The 19,686-nt window shown below is 41.7% G+C and overlaps 1 protein-coding gene across 1 annotated transcript; it reads right to left on the bottom strand.

The window, feature by feature from the left end:
- Nucleotides 1-18,070, bottom strand: LOC115403385 (collagen alpha-3(VI) chain-like). The gene is made up of 8 exons (XM_030112249.1): nucleotides 17,775-18,070; nucleotides 11,330-11,438; nucleotides 6,170-6,763; nucleotides 5,411-6,034; nucleotides 4,724-5,308; nucleotides 3,975-4,624; nucleotides 1,941-2,437; nucleotides 1-7 (listed from the first exon to the last, which is right to left on the bottom strand). Exons 2-8 carry the CDS (start codon nucleotides 11,412-11,414, stop codon nucleotides 1-3), a joined length of 3,042 nt encoding a protein of 1,013 aa, XP_029968109.1. The 5' UTR covers nucleotides 11,415-11,438; nucleotides 17,775-18,070.
- Nucleotides 18,071-19,686: the final 1,616 nt, after the last annotated feature.

Raw genomic sequence — 19,686 nt, forward strand, 5'->3', positions numbered from 1 at the left:
TCAGATGCTGAAACAAAGAGAAAGGAGAAAAACAAACAGTCTAAAAGTTATATGCAAGATACAAGAAAGACAGTTTTCATAAATATGTTGTTTTACCCTGGTCACGTAAAAAAAAAAAAAACAAAAAAAAAACAAAAACACATCTTACCAGGGCCAGCTGTGGGACCAGTTTCCTCCACATGGTGCGAAGCCCCTCTCACTATAGACAACACAGCTTCCTTAGTAGAAGGAAGTTCTTGATAATCATCAACTGAGAATGCATAGTTTGGTTCATGGGATATTGTCTGTAGCTCAAGGGTGTCAGCGTCTCTTGTACCAATCACAACCGGAATGACACCAGTTTCCTTCAGTCTTCTAACTGGGTCTCTTATGTCATCTGCAGATCGCCCACCACTCAGTAGAATGAGTATCTGTGGAACTCCCTCCAGGACTCTGCTTCCAGATTCAGGTGTAATCACCTGTTCCCTCACATACTGGAGAGCAGCTCCGATGTTGTGAGGAGAGCCTCCTTTGTGAGTGAGACCTCTCACAGCTTCAAGAACGTCACTCGCTGTTTTATACTGTTTCAAGTTGAAATCCGTTTCTGCTGTGTTGCTGTATTGGACCACAGCCACATGGTCTTTGTTTTCATCAATGTTTAGGTCTGTCACAATTCTCTGTACAAAGTCTATAATATCTGGGAAACTTCGCTGAGAATTATCAGTGCCATCAAGCAAAATAATAACGTCTCTTCCACTGGAATCTGTAATTACACAATATTTTGGAAAAAAATTGATCAGTCATTAAACTTTGAGATTATTTCAGCATATAAATTATTGATGCAATCAGCCAAAACAGCATAAAGGACAGGTAGTGACCAACAAAAACATATCACCATAATCATAATCATGATGTCTTTATGGGACTAAAAGAGAATAAAATGCCCAAACATTCATGTTTACAACAGACTTTTCAATGTTACTAGCCACTAGCAGGCACTGACCTTTTAGTCCAAAATCTAATATGTCTGTGGATTTGTGGATATCTATTTCACGAGTAAGAGTGCCACTGTTTGGGTTCCATCTAACATTTATCTCTTCTTTAAATGAGTAATTTGTTGTTCCCAGTAATGTAATAAACATGCATCAAGTTATCCACCAAGCACAACCTTTCTTTTGCAATCTTACCAGATGATGTTGATTTGACAGAAGGGATTTCATTCTTGATAGTAGAGATTATTTGTTGCTCAATGCCTTGCAGATCACTAGAATCTGCTAGATAGACAGCATGGTTGGCATCTGGTGAGATAGACTGAATCTCAAGGGGGTCTGCATTCTTTATTCCCACCACAAAAGGCTTCACCCCTATTCTTTTCAAGTTTTCTGCAGCACTGTCGATATCATCACTGGACCGTCCACCAGTTAACAGTACCAAAGTCTGAGGGACACCTTCGTGGCGTCTACTTCCAGATGAAGCTGTGAACACATTATCCACAACGTATTGGAGAGCCGCGCCAGTGTTAGGGGGTCCACCTCCTTTAGGTCTCATACGTTGCACATTTTCAACAACATCCCGATTTGTTTGGTAGGTGTTTAGAAAGAATTCAGGAGAAGGTTCCCGGTTGTACTGCACCACTGAAACATGATCATTGTTCTCATCCACATTGAGTTTCCCAACTATTCTCTCAACAAAGTCACGCACTACTGGAAGGTCATTCTGCATGTCATCAGACAAGTCCAGTAAAAACACAATGTCATGTCGAATGGAATCACTTTGACCTGTGGAACCTTGACAAACAAGAGGAAGTTCTTGTTAGATGTATAGATGAAAACATAGTTTGATCGATCATTAGATGGAAAGCCTTACCTAAAACATTCTCTGTCTTTATTGTTAATTCCTGCCGAGGCACCCTCTTCACAAATGATACAAGTTGTTGATTGATACTTCCGGTATTAGCAAACTGAGATACGGAGAAGGCATATGAAGGGTTATGAGCAATCATCTGAAGCTCAAGTATGTCAGAATTTCTTGTACCAACACAGAATGGCACAACTTTTTCTCGTTTTAGTGCAGCAGCGGCATTTGTGACATCATCCTGAGATCTTCCCCCACTCAACAGAATCAATATCTGGGGGACCCCTTCTTGATGCCGACTTCCTGAGGACTGAGTGAAAGCATTGTTCCTCACATAGTCGAGAGCTGCACCAGTGTTGCGGGGTCTGCCTCCTTTGTGATCCAACTGTTGGACTGCATTTAGAATATCGTTTTTCTCCATGTAGGTGATCAGACTGAAATGTGTCTGCGGATCTCTGCTGTACTGAACCACAGAAATGCGATCTTTGGTTTCACCAACATTTAGCATTTCAACAACTTCTTGAACAGATTTTTTCATTGCTGGAAAGTCTTTCTGTGTGTCATCTGACCCATCCAATAGAAACACAATGTCTCGTTGAGAGGACTCTAATTCAACTAGAAAGGAATGTGAAAAGAATTTCATGAGTCAGACATAATAAATAAGCTAAAATTAAGTTTGATGCAAAGATCATATATTGCACAGTTGGCAAAGCCATTAGAGCAGGCAGTGACATTCAAAATTTAGAGACAACAAGCTGTTAAATGCCATATCGTTGGCATTTGTGGGGGTGGGAGGGTGAGGGGGTGGAATAGATGAAGAAACCTTCTAAAAACTACAAGATGCATATCGGTCTTTCATAAAAAAGATAGAGGAAGCCACTGCTTAACAACTTAGACAATGATGAGATTATCATTGGCTCAAGTAAGAGCTTGAGAAATTGTAGAGAAGCTCTCTGAAGGAAAAGGATAAAAAGAATGAGAGCCACAAGAAATGACGTAACCAGGAAGTTGCGTCTCGCCAGTGAAGGCTGTATGGACCATGAAACTGATCGGCTACCATTCTTAGAAGTCGATGCAATTTCATTAGAATTCACAATATTGAAAACGAGATGTTCAAGAAACTAAGAAGGAAGTCTGATTCTGAACCACGAACCAGAAATATTTCTTACCTACGACTGTAGGGGGCTCTGTTTGTATATCCCCCTGGACAAATGCAGCTATCTGTGGCTGAATGGACAAAAGTTCACCAAAGACAGGCAAGTTGAAAAGAAATTTGGAGGAAAAGGCAATTTTTCGAAGTTCATTCGATTTAGCGTTTTTCATTCCAATGGCGAAAGATAGAACACCGAAATGTTTCAGCTGTAATGCCGCAGCAGAGACATCATCACTGGACCGGCCTCCAGTCAAAACAAAAAGAATCTGTGGGACTCCTTCCAGGCGTCTACTTCCAGATGAGGCAGTAAAAACGCGATCAAGCACAAACTTCAGCGCAGCACCAGTGTTCCGAGGTCTTCCTCCTTTGTGTCGAAGAGCCCTGACAGCATAAATTACAGCCTTCTTGGATCTGTGAGATCTTAGGTTGAAGTAAACTTTGGCATTGTCACTGTATAGAACAACAGCCACTCGACTCTTGTCTTCGCTGATGTTCAGCTCTTCTGCCATTCTTCTGACAAACTCTCGAATAGCTGGAAAGCCATTCCTGGAGTCGTCCGACCCATCAAGGAGAAACACTATATCCCTCTTATCAGTCCGTGTGTCAACTAGGTTATATATGGACAAATAGAAAGAGGAATCATGGACTGAGACTTTCCGTGTATGGATTCATGAACACGAGCACAAGTTAATAGCTTTGAAATCAAAACTGAGTTAAACCTAAACTGTTACTTAAAGTAAATTTGCTCAGGATTATTTTTCTCCAGAAAATGGCATAAAAGAAAGCTTGTTGACTGACCATTAAAGCACAGACAGGACAATTGGTAAGGAAAGAGAAAGCCAAAGAAAGACAGAACAGATTAAAAAAAAAAGATTTTTACAGGGTAACTGTGAATGACATGCAACAGCAAAAAGCCAGACATTTTGTGTTCATCAACATACTTGTAATTCATTAGGCTAAGATTTTGCAGAGAAAGATTATATAGAGCAAAATACTGTATTTTAGAAATAACAGAAAATGTGCATTTCTTACCTACTAAGTCAGAGATTCCATTGATGTTTTCCCCAGTGTCTTTGTGTATGTTCAATGCATCAAGAAGTTGTGGTTGGATTGAAGGTAACTCGGAGATGTCAGTGACCATGTATGTGAAACTTGGTTCGAAAGCAATCATTTCCAACTCTGCCTGTTCAGCTTGTCCCACTCCAACCCCGATTGATACAATTTCATGCTCTTTCAGAGCAAATGCTGGACCTCTGATGCTATCAGAGGATGGTTTGCTACTGAGCAGAATTAGAATCTGGGGCACTCCTTCTAGTCTTCTACTCCCAGTGGAAGAAGTGAAGACTCTGTGCCTCACAAACTGGAGAGCTGCACCAACATTAAGGCGCCGCCCACCTTTGTGCTTCAAGTTTTCTATGGCAGTCACACTTTCATTTTTAGTCTTGTGTGAATTTAGATAAAAGTTGACCTCAGGGTTATCAGAAAACTGAGCCACAGAGACTCGGTCATGGCTCTCATCAATGTTGAGGTTCTTCACTATGTTTTTTATAAAGACTTTTATGTCTGCAAATCCATCTCTGGTGTTATCCGAGCCATCCAACAGGAACACAATATCCCTTTTTACACCATCAAATTGTGCTATGACACAACAAATCAGGTTCAGTTATGCTGATAAAGCACCAATCAACATTAATTGAAGCTGCAAAAGTAGTACAGCAAAAAACATTTTTCTCCTACCTTCTTGCAGGACGATGTTTAGCTGGTTCGCTGGAAGGTTCACATAGTTATTGATCTTCTGAGGAATGGTACTGAGTTCACTGAATTCCCTCACATTAAAGGCAAATGAAGGGTTGTGTGAGATGGTTGCAATCTGCTTCGGGTCTGCATCCTTGACACCAACACCAAACGGTACGACTCCCCCCGTCTTCAGTGCAACAGCAGGCTCGTTCACATTATCCGTGGACCTTCCACCCGTCAAAAGAATCAGGAACTGAGGGACGTTTTGTGCTGCCCGGCTGCCGGAGCCTTCAGACAAGATGGTGTCTCTCATGTAGTTCAGAGCAGCTCCAGTATTTAAGCTCCGCCCACCAGCCAGCGTCATTCCGTTGACTGCTCTCAGAACCTCTTCTTTGGTTTGATATGTGTTAAGATAGAAGCTTGGAGTTGGTCTCTCACTATGCTGAACCACTGACACTCGCACCTTGTCACTGCTAATGTCAAGTGGCTCAAGTACTTTGATGATAAAATCCAGGATGTAGGTGAAATCAGTACGAACGCTGTCTCTGCCATCAATAAGGAAAGCAACATCTCTTTCCTCTCCAGCTGAGGGAAGAGAAGAGACAAATTAAATATAGACCCTTAAAACATGTAATATTTTCATTAACTTAAAGTGTGCGCAAAAAAAAAAAAAAAAAAGAAACTAACTTGTTTCTTCTGGCAATGTTGCAATGTCCGTATCACCAACCACTGTGAGCAACTTTGGCGTAATCGATTCGGCCAGTGCCGGCAAGTCAGAGAATCGTCCTTCATGGTAAGCCAGTTCTGGAACAAAGGCAACCGACTTCATCAGGTTCTCATCTGCTTGTCCAGAGCTGACAGTGTAAGTCAGCAAACCGCCCAGAGCTAGCTTATCAGCGACAGATTTAACCTGATCTTGTGCAGGGCCGCCAGTGATCAGAACCAACACCTGCTGAACCTTTTGCCTCCTTCGTGAACCAAGTGATTGTTGAAACATAGAGTTTAGGGCATAATCCATTGCAGCTCCTGTGTTCAAAACTGAACCTCCAATCAGCCTCAGTTGTGAGATTTTGTTCACAACATCCTGCCTGTTGTCATAGGTGTTCAAGTAAAATTCAATTTTTGGACGATTGGAAAACTGCAGGAGACCAATCCGGATCCTCTCAGGACGCACATCCAGCTGGTTGACCACGTTGATCATGAAATCTCTCACATAGGGAAAGTTACTGCTGCCGATGTAGCTTGAGCCATCCACAAGGAAGACGATGTCTCTTTCCACGTTTTGAATCTGCACTGTGGTTATCTCCACCACTACAAGAGAAAAAGCATAGAAACGGGTGATTACAACTTGCATTGACATATTCATTTTGACCTGAAGTACTGATGTATCTATTCAGTCACTGAATGTAATGGATAATAAAACCAACACCAAGAACAAACTATTACCTGGCTCAGTGGGTACTTCGGTCACAATCACCCCAGCTAGAGTAGAGAGTGCATCGGCTATTTCTCTCGGGTTTCGAAACAGTGTACGGAAGTCTCGGGTCATGTACACAAGGGTGTCGGTGAAGGCGATCTGCTTTAGCTCCTGCTCATCAGCAGCCCTTGAGCCTGCGGCCAGAGTCAATACACCCATTTGCTGCAGGTCACGAACAGGTCCAGCTACACTGTCGCTTGACTTCTTGCTGGTCACCAACAGAATGAGCTGGGGCACTCCCTGCTGAATACGGCTACCCCTGTCAGGCCGTAACATATTTGTCCGCACATATTCCAAAGCTGCTCCAATGTTTACTGTCTGTCCCGGTCTTGGTTTGATTGCACCCAAAGCAGCAATCAATGACTCCTTGGTTCCATGGGTGTTGAGGTCCATCTCAAGTCGTGGGGAAGTGCTGAACTGCGCAATACCAACTTGAACGGCATCTGTACCGATGATTCTTCTCTCGACAAACCGCTTGATGAATTCACGTAAAGCATTGATGCCTGCCGATCCCATTGTACTGTCAATGAGGAAAATGATGTCCCTTTTTCCAGTTGCCACAACTGAAAACAAGAGAAAGGAAACATTAAATTAGTAAATAGAAAAATAACCAAATAACTGTTATAACCTCTAAGTTATATGTAATTAAAATATATTAAATATTTAAAATGTATTTGACTGTTCTTTACAAAACAGAGATTTTAATACAAAAGAGAAACTTTACAATAGTTCAGTTGAAGCAGGAATTTTACCCTTAACAATTTATTTAGTTTTAGGTAAGAATATTTGTGAGTAACATGGCGAGCCAAACCAGTTATGCAATTCTAGACTTTTTTCATTAAAAAAGATGAATATTCAAAATGTATTTATCATCTGAGACCAACAAATGGTCATTTGAGAATTTAGCATTGTTGGGCAATTACTGCAAAATTTTTCTGAGCAAATAAAGCTTCTTTTACAGTAGAAAATTCATGCTTTAGAGTTAAAAAAAAATACAGTTTAATCTTTGAAGATTTGGTAGACAGATAGATAGATAGATAGATAGATAGATAGAAAGCATACAGCCTCCTGATACTGATTATATTTTGATAGTACTATATTCATAAATTGATATGGGTTTAACTATTGCTAGTAATGTGCTGGCAGAACTCACTTTTAAGTGTTAACTGTCTTGGTAGCATGTCTAATAAGTCTCAGACCGTCTCCGTTGATTAGTGGAAGTTAAAATCCAAGTGCAATACACTAATAAGATATTTGACATTGACTGTCATTGCAACTTTACCACTGACAAATGGCACGTTTGAGCAGGATTGAGCCTACATACGTATCAACACCCATCATTTCTTCTTTTATTGTTGGCAGAAATATAATTGTTCTCAAAGTCATTTCAGTTTTTATGTGAAAATGTGGTTAAAAAAAATGTTAAAAAAAAATCAAAAATTTATATTTTAAGGATAGATTTGGACTTCACTTAACTCAAAGTTATGTGGAAAAATATTCTTGGCTTTACACTAAACTGAAGCTCGGACTTGTTGGAAGCTAATAGCATAGCACTGAACTATCCATTGAGCATGGTGGTGGCAGTATCATGCCATGAGCCTCAAGAAGGTAAATTCAATACTCTAATTTTAGATAATCATGAAAAACGACAAATGTCTAATGGGTGTGAATATATTTCATAGATACTGTTATAAGTGGCATTCATTGTTTTCAGTGAGATCCTGACAACTGTCTATTTTTACGTCCCCATCCATAACCTACATGTCCCACCAACATTTACAGAGATGATACATACCTTCTGTGAACTCAGTCTGAACTATAATGGTGCGCTGGGCCACCCCGTAAATGTATGGGAGCAACTGGTCCCCCATGTCTGTCACTGATCTGAAATCAGCGGCTGGAAGCACAAAACTTCTATCTGTTGCAACCGCTTCAAGATCTGCAGTGGCAGTGTCACCAATCGCCACAGCGAATGTGATAACGCCAGCTCTCTTGAGAGCCCGGTCACCAGCACCGGTATCGTCAGTCGATGGCCCAGCACTGACAATCACCACCATCTGGGGTACACCCTCCTCTGCTCTGCCCCCAGCTGATTCGCTCAAAAGCCTCTCAGCCACTTCCTCCAAGGCAGCACCCAGATTAGATTCATCGCCCCCTGAGTAGGTCAGGCCCTTTACAGCATCCAGGACTGATGATTTGCTGTAATAGCTATTTAGATAAAACTTTGTCTCAGGTATGGCATTGTACGTGGCCAAGGCCACCCGAACAGTGTCCCTGCCCACATCAAGGCGCTCTATGATTCTCAGAACCAAATCACGCACAAGGGGGAAGTTTGCCGGTCCAACGTTCTGTGATCCATCAATTAAGAGTACTAGGTCTGCTGAGTCTTGCGCTTTAAGGAGAGAGAGAGAGAAAACAAAACAAAATGGAACTTGTGAAAGCGTTAACAAAGTGAGACAAAGACAAAGACTGTAATCACAGAGCCTGTGCTGGCATATCATTGCACGTGTCAAGTAACATTCAGTGAACAAATCAACAACATTGAAAAACACATCATACTGCATGTAGGCTGAACCAAGGAGATTTTCTTACTGTTTCTCCAAGTATGCTTCTTTTCATAATTTGCCTTTGACAGTGGTAACTGGAGTCACAGTTTGATTGTAGAAACGTGAGGATTAATTTTCAGTATCTTCTACAATCTGAGAGCTATTATTACACCATCAGTGGACATCAAATAAATATTTTTTTTTTTTTTTCAAGCAGAAATATTTCCTGATAAATGGGGTATTGTTGTCAATTGTTACCTGAAACACTGTGTCAGGTCCTGGTCCTGGAAGACCCTATCCTACATGTTTAGGTGAGCCCCTCTTCTCGCACACTTGAATATAATGAACTTGTGGAGCTCTATAGAAAGCCTTATTACAAGTTGCTCATTATTTCCAATGGACTGAAGCAACGGCACCTCTAAAAACATGAGGAATGACGACCCTCCAGGACAAAGACAACACAACTTTTTCCAGGCATGCTGCTGATGACCTAACATAATGCTGCAGTTGCCTTACAAAACCAAATCACGGGAAGCCTATTTATCATTTAATCCTATGTCAAATTTGTATGTAAAATTGGTACGTCTCTCGAGTGACCTCCTTTGGGTTCAGCCATCCCATGCAGACTCTTGTTACAGACCTCAGATGAAGTGACCAGTCATGACCCTGAGGACCATCCTTGATGCCTGCACTTTTACAGTACTTTACAACATTCCACACCATATAAAGTGATGAGGACTATATACGTATTCATCAAACTCTGTCAGTGGTGAATACATTTCCAATTCAATTGTTAGTTGAAGTTAACATCTAATTTGTTCTTATAGAAATGGTCATTGATTTAAGCTCTATAATTTAAATGTATGAGTCCGATCTCAAGTACTTGTTTGTGCAGGTCGTGGATGAGTCCAAGCAGGTTTATCACTGTTTTAAATACAAAATATTGCACATATTGACCACATGTAGACATTGTGACTGATAAAGACGAACAGACATGTGCAGGACACATAAGCAGTGGTGCATTGTTAGCTATTGTTAAAAGCTTCAAATACCAATTTTCAAGTGTGATGTCCCAAACAAGAAAGCAACCCACATATAATAAAATTGTCAGAAGAAATATTAATCTAATGTGTCACGAGATTAGCATTGTTCATCGAAAATTCAGAGTCTTTGACTATTGTGTCCATAATGTACCTACAGAACAAGTTACACACTCTATATCGAGATGCAACAGAGTGTCAAACACATGCAGCCCTATTTTGTGATGCTTGAGGTTTTAAATCCATAATAAAAGTGGGAAGAAAACAAAAGTGATGTTAATTTTGCATGTTGGCAGGGAAAGGTTACTGGGGTTAAGATCATATCCTTGATTGTGTTAATACTGAAGTCTGGTCACATCCACATACACAGCAGATCCTTGCTGCACATGTAGACTTATTAGTATGGTAGTGACACTGGTCCCATTTCATTACCTGTCCCTCCTCCAGCCACTGGGGCCTCATTTGCCACAGGACCATCTTGCGATTGGGTCACTGCGCCGCAAAGCCCCACTACTAAATCTTGGATTATATCCCGCAAGGCCAGGAAAGTGTCTACACTGAAAACATGAGTGTCATGCGGTTGACTAGCCATCTCCCTGAGCTCGGAGTCCACTGCGTCCTGAACGCCAACGGAAAACATCTCCACGCCTGCCATCCGCAGCACCTGTGCTGGCTCTGCCACGTCATCCTGAGAGCGCCCGTCTGTCAGCACCACCAGAATCTGGGCAGCTCCGTCTGCGGCGCGGCTACCCGAAGCAGCGGTCAGGTGTGTACGCAGCAGGAATTCCAGGCCCAAGCCAGTCCGGGTGCCACCGCTACGGTAAGACATAGCCTTGATGTGTGCCAGGACTCCCTGTGCCGTTGGGTAGCTGTTGAGCTGGAACTCAGTCTGTGGCCTGTCACTGTATTGCACGAGGGCGAATTTAAACCTTTCTCCTCCCACTTGCTGCAGTGATTGTATCAAGGTGTACAGAAATTGTCTGACATGTTCAAAGTTCTCTTTTCCCATACTCCTGGATGAATCCACTAGAAAGTACATATCGGCTTCCAGCCCTTGTGCACAGTCTTTGAGTTTGTGGAGAGTGTTTGGAGGACAGAAGTGAAGACTGGTGAAAAGATGCTTGGTGCATAATACCAACAACATATTTCACTGTTACACGAAAAAAAACTGTACTGTTCAGGTCATTTCATGTCTGACAGTGAGGTACTGGACACACAATGTCCAGTTCTTAAACCATATAACTATTATTTAACTTCTATCATTTATTTTATTTTTTTAATCCACAATGAGATTGATATTTGAAATGTAATCATTAAAAGGCTAATAACAGTACTTGTAAATTTATTGAGAAATCCAATTAGCAACAATCAGACTCTAATACACATAATGTTTTAATTCCAATTGAAACTATACAACATTCTTAAATTTTTTCTTGAATTGCCTTTTGACATTAGAATCAGGGCAAATTGCTATAGGCTGGAAAACCAGAACATCTGCAAAGGGAGCGCTGACTGAAACTGACATTAAATCAGTTCAACTTACCATCTTGTGCATCAAGATTAGGAAGGAGTCCTGCGCACAGGACAGCCAGGAGGGCACACAGCGGTAACAACCGATGCCTCTTCATCTTCAAAAAGAACAAAGAGGACACCTGTTGAAACCAGACACAATAAAACACATTAGAATCTGAATTCATTTGCACTGTTTAACAAATAAGAAAATGTCTTGCAGGGCAAAAAGCGGGGTTGGCTTCTGTAGGGGAGGAAAGCTGCTTTTAATGTATTATAAGAGATTTAAATGAAAGACAAAACAATTTCCTTCAGGAGGGGCATTTGGTTTCAGCTCTTGCATCACAGCAAGAAAGCCCAGGTCCAAATATCAGTTTTCACTTTCTGTGTGGAATTTGCATGTTCTACCTGGGTACTCTGGTTTCCTACCACAATATAAAAAGATGTATGTGAGGTTAATTATTGGCCTGAAATTGCCCCTTGGTGTGAAGGTGAATCTGTGTTTTTGTCCTGTGATGGACTGGTGACGTGTCCAGGGTGTATCCTGCCCTTGCCCACAGTATACTGGGATTGGCTCCAGCAACCCTGCACAGGGTTGAGCAGTACAGAAGATGAATGGATGGATGCATCTCCATCCAAAGGCCTGATCTTAGAACAAGTGATGCATGTCAGTGGTCTGTGTTTCATCGTCAACCTGTGTAAATGTTTCTGAGGTTGCTCCAGTTAACACTTCTCCTCAAGCAACTGGAAAATCATCTTTTCTTGACATTTATGGACTGGATTTAGCAAAGAATGTTCTATTCTAAACATTCATTATGACTGAAATGCCGCATTCGAGCGCATATTCATTGTCTTTGTCTAAATTACTGTTAAAGATCGACTGTCGGCATGACCAGCAGAGAAGCAAAGCGAGCTAGAGCAGCAGTAGCGAAAAAAGTAGAGATCAGTACCACCTGTTTAAACAAGCAGCCAACATATATCCGTAATTAACTTAGCTTGGCAGGAACTGGGTTTTCCACCTCACAGAATAATGTGTTCTTCGGAGGTGTGTTAGATAGGAAAGCTCAGCTTCGATACAGGGTTCTATGGTTTGTCTGGTCAGATTATCCTCCAAATGTGTTATGATGTAATGAAAGATGGGTCACACCTGATTCATCTAGGTACTAACTTCAGCAACGTGACAAACCCAGCATGAGCATGGAGAAAACACTCTTTAAATGAAGTTCTAGCTCAGCAGATGCCGAAATGTTCATCATTTAAATGTGGGCTTCAAAAAGCAGACACACACACACACACACACACACACACACACACACACAGGCATGACTCATTCCCAAGCCTGCATTCCTAAAGTTAACTATCGCAGCTGTATCATAAATCTCAACCCACAAAGCTCAAAAAACCTCTTTGAGAAGGAAGAACTGCCTTCTCTTCTCATTTTCTGGGAGTTAAAAGTCCTCACAAATCCTCACAAAGATGCAGGCAGAAGGCCTACACTGTGATCGACTTAAAGAAACAGTTTGGATGTGGCAGACTTGGCTTTTTTGGAAATGTAATGTTAAAAATACAAACTGAAAGCTGAACACTGAAGAGTAAACAGTCACACTTGACCTACGACTGGGGACGCCCTCACCAATAAGCTCATGGACGGTAAAAGTAAATCCAGTACAGTTTACCTTTCACTGGCAGATATACTGTTAAAGCTCAGCTGAAAGAAGAGATGTTTTTGTTTTGAGGAAAGGCTTCTCTGAAATTTACAAAAAGTTTTCATCTGGCAATACTAAACCTCCAATTATATCTTTGAAAAAAAAAAAAAAAAAAAAAAAAAGCACCAGTGCCCTCTCGTGGAAAAATCAGGCAGCAAGTAGGATTAATTATAGGTCGCTCACATTTGTGTGTGAACTCAAAAATTCTGATCTGCAGTCAGAAGTCCAGTATAATGGATTTCCTCTTGTGACAACAATGGCTTTTAATTGTTTCCATGAGGTCCCTCTAAACGGCACTGTCTTCGAGCCAGGATGCTCTTTTAGGAAACATTGTGGCCAAACTATAACTCATTTTAATATGAATTGTCCACATCAATTTTATTGTAGTAAAACTGTTCGTGATTGGAGCCAAGTCTGGCATCTTTCTTGAAATTTTTCCACATTCTTCCACTTTTAAGGCCCCACAATCCAAAGGAGGAGTTTGGCCTTGTTTTCTTCCAAAACAACTTTTTCATCTCACCTGAAAGCAACAGACTGAGAAAAACTTCAGAATGCCTAAAGCTTTTTTTTTTTTTTTTTTTCTCAACAAAGGCCATACACATGAATCTCTCAAAAATAAATGAAACCAATTGATGGCAGAAGAAAAGTTGTCTGATGTGCAAATAAAATTAATACATTTGCAGATAAAGTTTTCTTCCATTAAGAGGTTTTTGCAGCAGTGGATTGGGTAAACATATGTGGCTGCTCAAGGCTGGGTATCTTTAGAAACTGCATTATTAAATCTCTAAATTACATTTCGGCACAGGATGTACAGGTCTTAGCAGCAAAACAGATAATGCAAAGTTACTGCTTTCAAACACTGCCAATAACGCATACCGATCTTATTAAAACTGCACTGTGGAAAATGCTGTTTTGCAGAGTGGACTGAGGCAGTAATGAATTATAAACACATGGCTGATGTATTGAAATGTGCAGGCGCTCAGTCGCTGTGTTTAGGCTCTGCCGCGTACAACGTTTACACAACCTACACTTCGTGGAAGAGGTTGAAACTCCAGCAACATATTCAGGCACATTTAACATACTTAACTAAAACAAGACCTTCTACTTGTTTGCATGCAGCTGAAGGTTGGGGCATGTTAATGAAGCAGCTGCAGGGAAACGTAAAATATGAGTGAGAAAAGCAGAATCTTTCAGATATAGGGCCTTAAAGGAAATATAAACTCCCTCGGACACAGCGCCAGATGTGTGTGCTCTCCCCGGTGCTAATGTGATTTCAGGTCAGTGTGAAGCCGCTGCTGCACAGAGCTTGCCAGGCTTTAACCAACGTGTCAACACCACGGCTTCCCGCCATCACCACAGAGGAAAATACAGGAGCGCTCCTGTTTTCTCTGATGCAAGCGGCCCAAACAATGGCAACATAAGACATTAAGTATAGGAGGGACAAGAAAGGACTGAGTAGAGAGTAACTGAAAGCATGTAATCAGTGTAAGAAGAGTTATGCTCCTTATGTGCCTATAGATCCCTACAGTCATCAACAATGACAACAAAATTTGTTAAATAAAGTCGAGCATTAACACAAGAATTGAGAAATGGGTTAGAGTTCACTTTAGGAAAGTAAAAAAAAAAACATGATCAAATCCATTGAAATGAATCCTGCAGCTTTAATATCAATCTGAGTCATTTTGCAGCTTTAAAGTCACATTTAGCAAGTCAAGCATGCAGAAGCAGCGTGTGCTCCAGTGTTTATTACACATCAGGGTCCCAGAGCCTTTTTTTTTTTCTGAATAGGAAATTGCATTTTTTTTTCTATATGGACCGCTAGGTGTCACCAAAGTCCCTTAAATTTCCAACAGCAGTCTCTTCAACAGGGCAACACTTTCCATGAGTCAAACAGGCTCATTGATCATACTACATACCACTGAGTGAGATATAACAATAATGGAAGAAAACTTCATCTCCATCTTCCAACTCCATGAATATCTGCTTTAACAGTAGACAGAAAGCAGAAGTAAAATCAGAATTATTCTCTTTTTTCCCTTTTCTTTTCCCCCAGTTTCTCATTAATAGTTTATAGTTTGTCCTTGAATGTGTAAAATCTTCTTTCTCATTTCATTCATCAGAAGTTGCTCTCATTTACTGAAGACAGACAGGATGTGTTTGCAGCTGGACCTCACACATGCATTTAACAGCTGAGACCACACACACACACACACACACACACACACACACACACACACACACACACACACACACACAGGTGGATAACAGTGCTGAGACTTGAGTTTTCTGCATCCTGCTGCTCTCATGATATCATTTTCATGCATCTGAGCTCATCGAAGGAAAAGAAAGCTCGGCTGTATACGTGTTGTCCTGCAAGTCCATATATTCTCCGAAATGAGGGTGGAGAGCAGGACCAGGCCTGACGGAGTAAATGTTGAGCCTGCACAGCTCTAAATGTGCACGAGGACCAATGTTTAGTGTGTTTATGCTGCACCCAGGTGGCCACAGATCAGTCATTGCAGTAGAATTTTCAAAAATCCATTATCGAGCACTTCACTGAACAAATATGAGCTGAAAGGCAGCTTGAGTAGCTCTTTTTGGCCAGAAACAGACAGTAAAGTTGTCAGCTGCAGTTTTATCGTTAATGATATGACAGCCCACTAAACCCATGAGAAGAATGGTTCACTGGAGCCGGCAGATGTTGTTCATTATTTATAAGATTAATGCATGAAGAGCAGAAACCTCATTATTGCCAGTTTGCATAAAAAAACTGAAATTCCTCCAAGGCAACGTGCATCTCAATCACTCTCACACACACATACACACACACACACACACAGACCCCAGCATCAGTGGGAGACATGTTTAGTGCATTAGTGGAACCCTTTACTCAACACTTATTAATACCAGAATGCATAAAACGTCTGCACATTTCTGCCAGGTTTAGAGCAAAGGTTTGAATTACATGCAATTTCACTCAACTTCATTACATATAAATGTGCAGAAATCAAGCATATGACTGGCTCCATCAGTTATTAGGCTTCAAGGGGACCTGAGCTGTTGGGATGTGGCATGTGTGGGGCAGATGAGAGGTGGATCAGTGATAAAAGTGGATTGGAGCAGGGAGATGGCCGGGCAGCCACTCTCACACAGCTGCTGCGTGTTAGGCCGTCTGACACCTGGCAGACATGTTCGAGTCCCACGTCTAGTCCAGGCCACAAACTTGACTTTTCTATTGCACTGGTTAAGAAGAAAAAAAGTGCACATGAAGGCAAAAATGTTATCTCCTGATTTACTATGTAATCTGTGTTTTATCTTGCCAGATCGTTCAAATCAATTTTCCCGATAAACAATTTAGATGTTTTGGTAATTCTTCATTAAGAACAAGCACACCATGAAGACCTCTGAGAAATCTCTTCCAACTTTCCAGACATCTGTGCTGCATCACAGAAAAAAAAAAGACAAAAAGCTCAAGGGAGTGAAATTGCCATAAAACACACAAGTGCTGATTTACAACGGATATCTAAGAATCCTTTGGTAAGTTTCATCCAAAGCCAGCAATGGTTCAGACTGTTGCTGCAACGCTGTCACAACCACGCCAGTAAATCACGTCAAAATCCTCCAAATGTGCAGTGGAATCTCCTCCTGTCTGCTCTTTGAACACGGACCAAACTCGTCCCTCTGCGTCTCGAGGCAACGGCTTACACGCAAACACACGATGCCGTACGTGGAAACAGTAGCTCATGAGGACAATTCATGACATACTTCAAGTCCAATTTCATTACGCAGTGACTCAGACGATATAAGATAACTTCATTTGCTGAATCCCTGCACGTGCGCGCCATAGCGCAAGACACAGATGAATTTCTCCACTTGGACAGAGAAGTGGAAGATTAATAGCTCACACCTGGTCAGCTGAACCTCTGCCACCATCACCACCCACTCCTTTGTCCAACAGGCCAATCACCTCCTGCTTCTCCCTGCTGTTTCTGGCCAGGAAGGTGGAAAACACTTTCTTGACACTTTTCCACCCCTGTACTGGGTTCGGGGAGGGTGTGGTTTTTTTTTTGAGGGGAGGCTGCTGTAGCAGCAGTGGAAACATCTACCAATCTACTCTTCATCAGAGCTCACATGAGGGTGCGGAGATGATAAAAAAATATATGTATATCTTCATTTCAACAAGATATCTCCCATTTGATCTACCTCAATGAGTACAAAGTATTCCTGGAATTTTTCTCGTGCTTGCATGTTAATGGTTTGTTTTGAGAATGTTTTAGCAGGTTAACTGATGCAAACCTTTCAAAAATGAGTTTTCTAACTTCGGAAGTAGACCTTGTCTGCAAATGTGCCGTGCAGGTCCACAGCTTAAACGGGTCTGATACCTCTCAGATGTTTTACTCAACAGGCATGAATCAAAGGCCAAAGAAGAATGCAGAAGATTTGGGGCGGAAAAGCACGCCTTCCACATGCACTGTGTACACAGCATTGCTGAGGTCTCCTCTTCCACCCCAGCTGCGGCTCACCTCTTGCCCTCGCAGCACTCTCAGCCACTAAAATATAGGCTTCAGTCATGTCTCCTAAATGCATGCTGTCTGATATTTATGAGGCATGAGCCTGAAGCTCTGCAGAAAAACCTCCTGTGTTGTGACACGAAGCTGCAATGTTGTGGCCAGTGCACCATAGATATATATTTAGAATTAACTTAAAGTGCAGCTGAGGTCAATTTTGCAGGAGTGGAAGTTTGAAATGAAAGCAAGCATGTGTGGAACTTACCCTGAGCTGAACCGGCTGTACTCCTCTCTGTCGTGTGTTGAAGAAAAACTTTGATCAGTTATGTGAAATGACAACAAGCTGCTGGACTTTTGGTCATTATCCTTTGGGTAAATTTCCCCCCTGCTGGCTTTTCCAGCACCTCCCCAAGGAAGGCGGCCGGGCAAAAGCGGTGATAAGGCCACTGATAGGAGATGGATGAAGACAGGGATCCTGAAGGGGAAATGACTGAGACAGAGGGAGAGAAAGGAAGAGAAAGAGAGAGAGACAGGCACCCTCCCGGTCTTAAACCAGAGGAGCTGTGGTGCTGAGTTCAAGCCTGGGATGGGACAAACTTCCAAACTCCTGGAGTTCTGCCACCTCTCTCTTCCTCCTCCCACTCTCTCTGAAGAAAGAGAGAGAAAAAAAAGAAAGAAAGAGAGGAGAGGAGAGAAGAGAAGAGGGGGAGTGCACGGAGGAGGAGGGGGGGGGGGCAGAAAAGGAGTAAATGAAAACCAGACACATGGCCCTGTTTGGTCTGGATGGGAGCAGTGGGGAGGATGATGTCAGAAATATGAAGTGGGCTTTTCCCTTTACCTTTTCCTACATTTTGCCCCTGTTCCTCTGCAGGGCCTTTTTCACAGCTCTGCCATGTTTCATTATTTAAAATGAAGCTTCTTTATTATTTTGTTGTTAAAACTACTGATTCATTCCATTAATCTGTGAGTGACAATTGAACTTTCCCCACTGCACTCACAAATCTTTAAAGAACTTCAACATGCAGGGAAAGCCAACATTTCTAAATGAAAAGATGCACTTAAGTTGATGGATGGTCCAGTATAGATCAGAAATTGACTAATGTGATCACATTTCAAGCCCACTATCATTGTGACTAAACGTTTCTCCCAAGAGGATGTATGAAAATGATGGCAGTGAATGCAGTAAAAAAGTATTTATGTGAAAACATTAATATATTGATGAGTGTCAGAGTGCCATGACTCACAGTCCATCATCTCCATGTGTTGCCATTTAATGCAAAAGTTTTCTTAAAGGTGCATTAATGAGTTTGTATGTTTTATGCGAAACAGCGCCCCCTGCAGGCCTTGGGCGTAATGCAGCTTAGTGAAAAACTCGTGCCTGTGGCTCGCGTGTACTGAAGAGGGGAACTCCTTCCTCGCTCTTTTAGTAGCACTCAAGTAAGATTTAAGTTTCTTTTACCTGGTGGAGTCTGTGCTGGAGCTGTGGCAGTGCTAGAAGCCAGTCTTTTCTTACTTTCTGGAAGATCCTGCTCAGTTGTTGCTCACTAAGCATCTGGCGGAGTAATGGCGGACAAAATGAAACCTAACCAGCCGGAGCGCGCATTACGTCATTCCTTTCAAATTCTCCCCAAAAAAATTCTGGTGCCGGACCGGCACTGCAACTTTCAAGTGACAATTTAGCGCTGTTAGCGGTACTCGAGATGAATATGTCAGGACACATTGTACACATCATTAAAAATGTGTAATATATTTATGGTGGAAAATAAGTATTTTTAAAGTTGAAAAACTCCCTAATGCACCATTAAACAAAAAAGCTAAAACAATACATTTTCATTTGAAATGTGTTGTTGGCCCAAGAGTGATTTTGATCATCGAGTGTGCAGACTGTGGGATTCTCTTTAATTTATTTATCATATCTAGTTTGGAATAAACGGGAAGAAACAAGGGTGTTACCAAATCGCCACTTGCCCTCGAAAGCCAGGGTACCCAACCCTAGAAAGCCTCTGCCTTGCATGTTTTAGCTCTCTCTCTGCTTCAACACAACTGATTGCATTGGCAGGCTCGCTGCTGAGCTTTGCTCAGTGCTTAGTGATGATAGAATCATTAGATTCAGGTGTGTTAAAGCCCTGTCCACTAAAACAGTAGGACAGGGCCTCTCCAGAAATAGATTTGGGCAC

Source organism: Salarias fasciatus, chromosome 16 (genome assembly GCF_902148845.1).
Source record: "Salarias fasciatus chromosome 16, fSalaFa1.1, whole genome shotgun sequence".
NCBI classification, from domain to species: Eukaryota; Metazoa; Chordata; class Actinopteri; order Blenniiformes; family Blenniidae; genus Salarias; species Salarias fasciatus.

Bases quoted from the DNA above. Each gene is read 5' to 3' on its own strand.
- LOC115403385 (XM_030112249.1), bottom strand. From the start codon at position 11,414: ATGAAGAGGCATCGGTTGTTACCGCTGTGTGCCCTCCTGGCTGTCCTG. The intron at 4,625-4,723 runs GTAGGAGAAAAA...GTTGTGTCATAG, and splicing joins AAACATCGTCCTGCAAGAAG to CACAATTTGATGGTGTAAAA. The intron at 2,438-3,974 runs GCTCTATATAAT...GTTGAATTAGAG, and splicing joins TTTCTAAAATACAGTATTTT to TCCTCTCAACGAGACATTGT.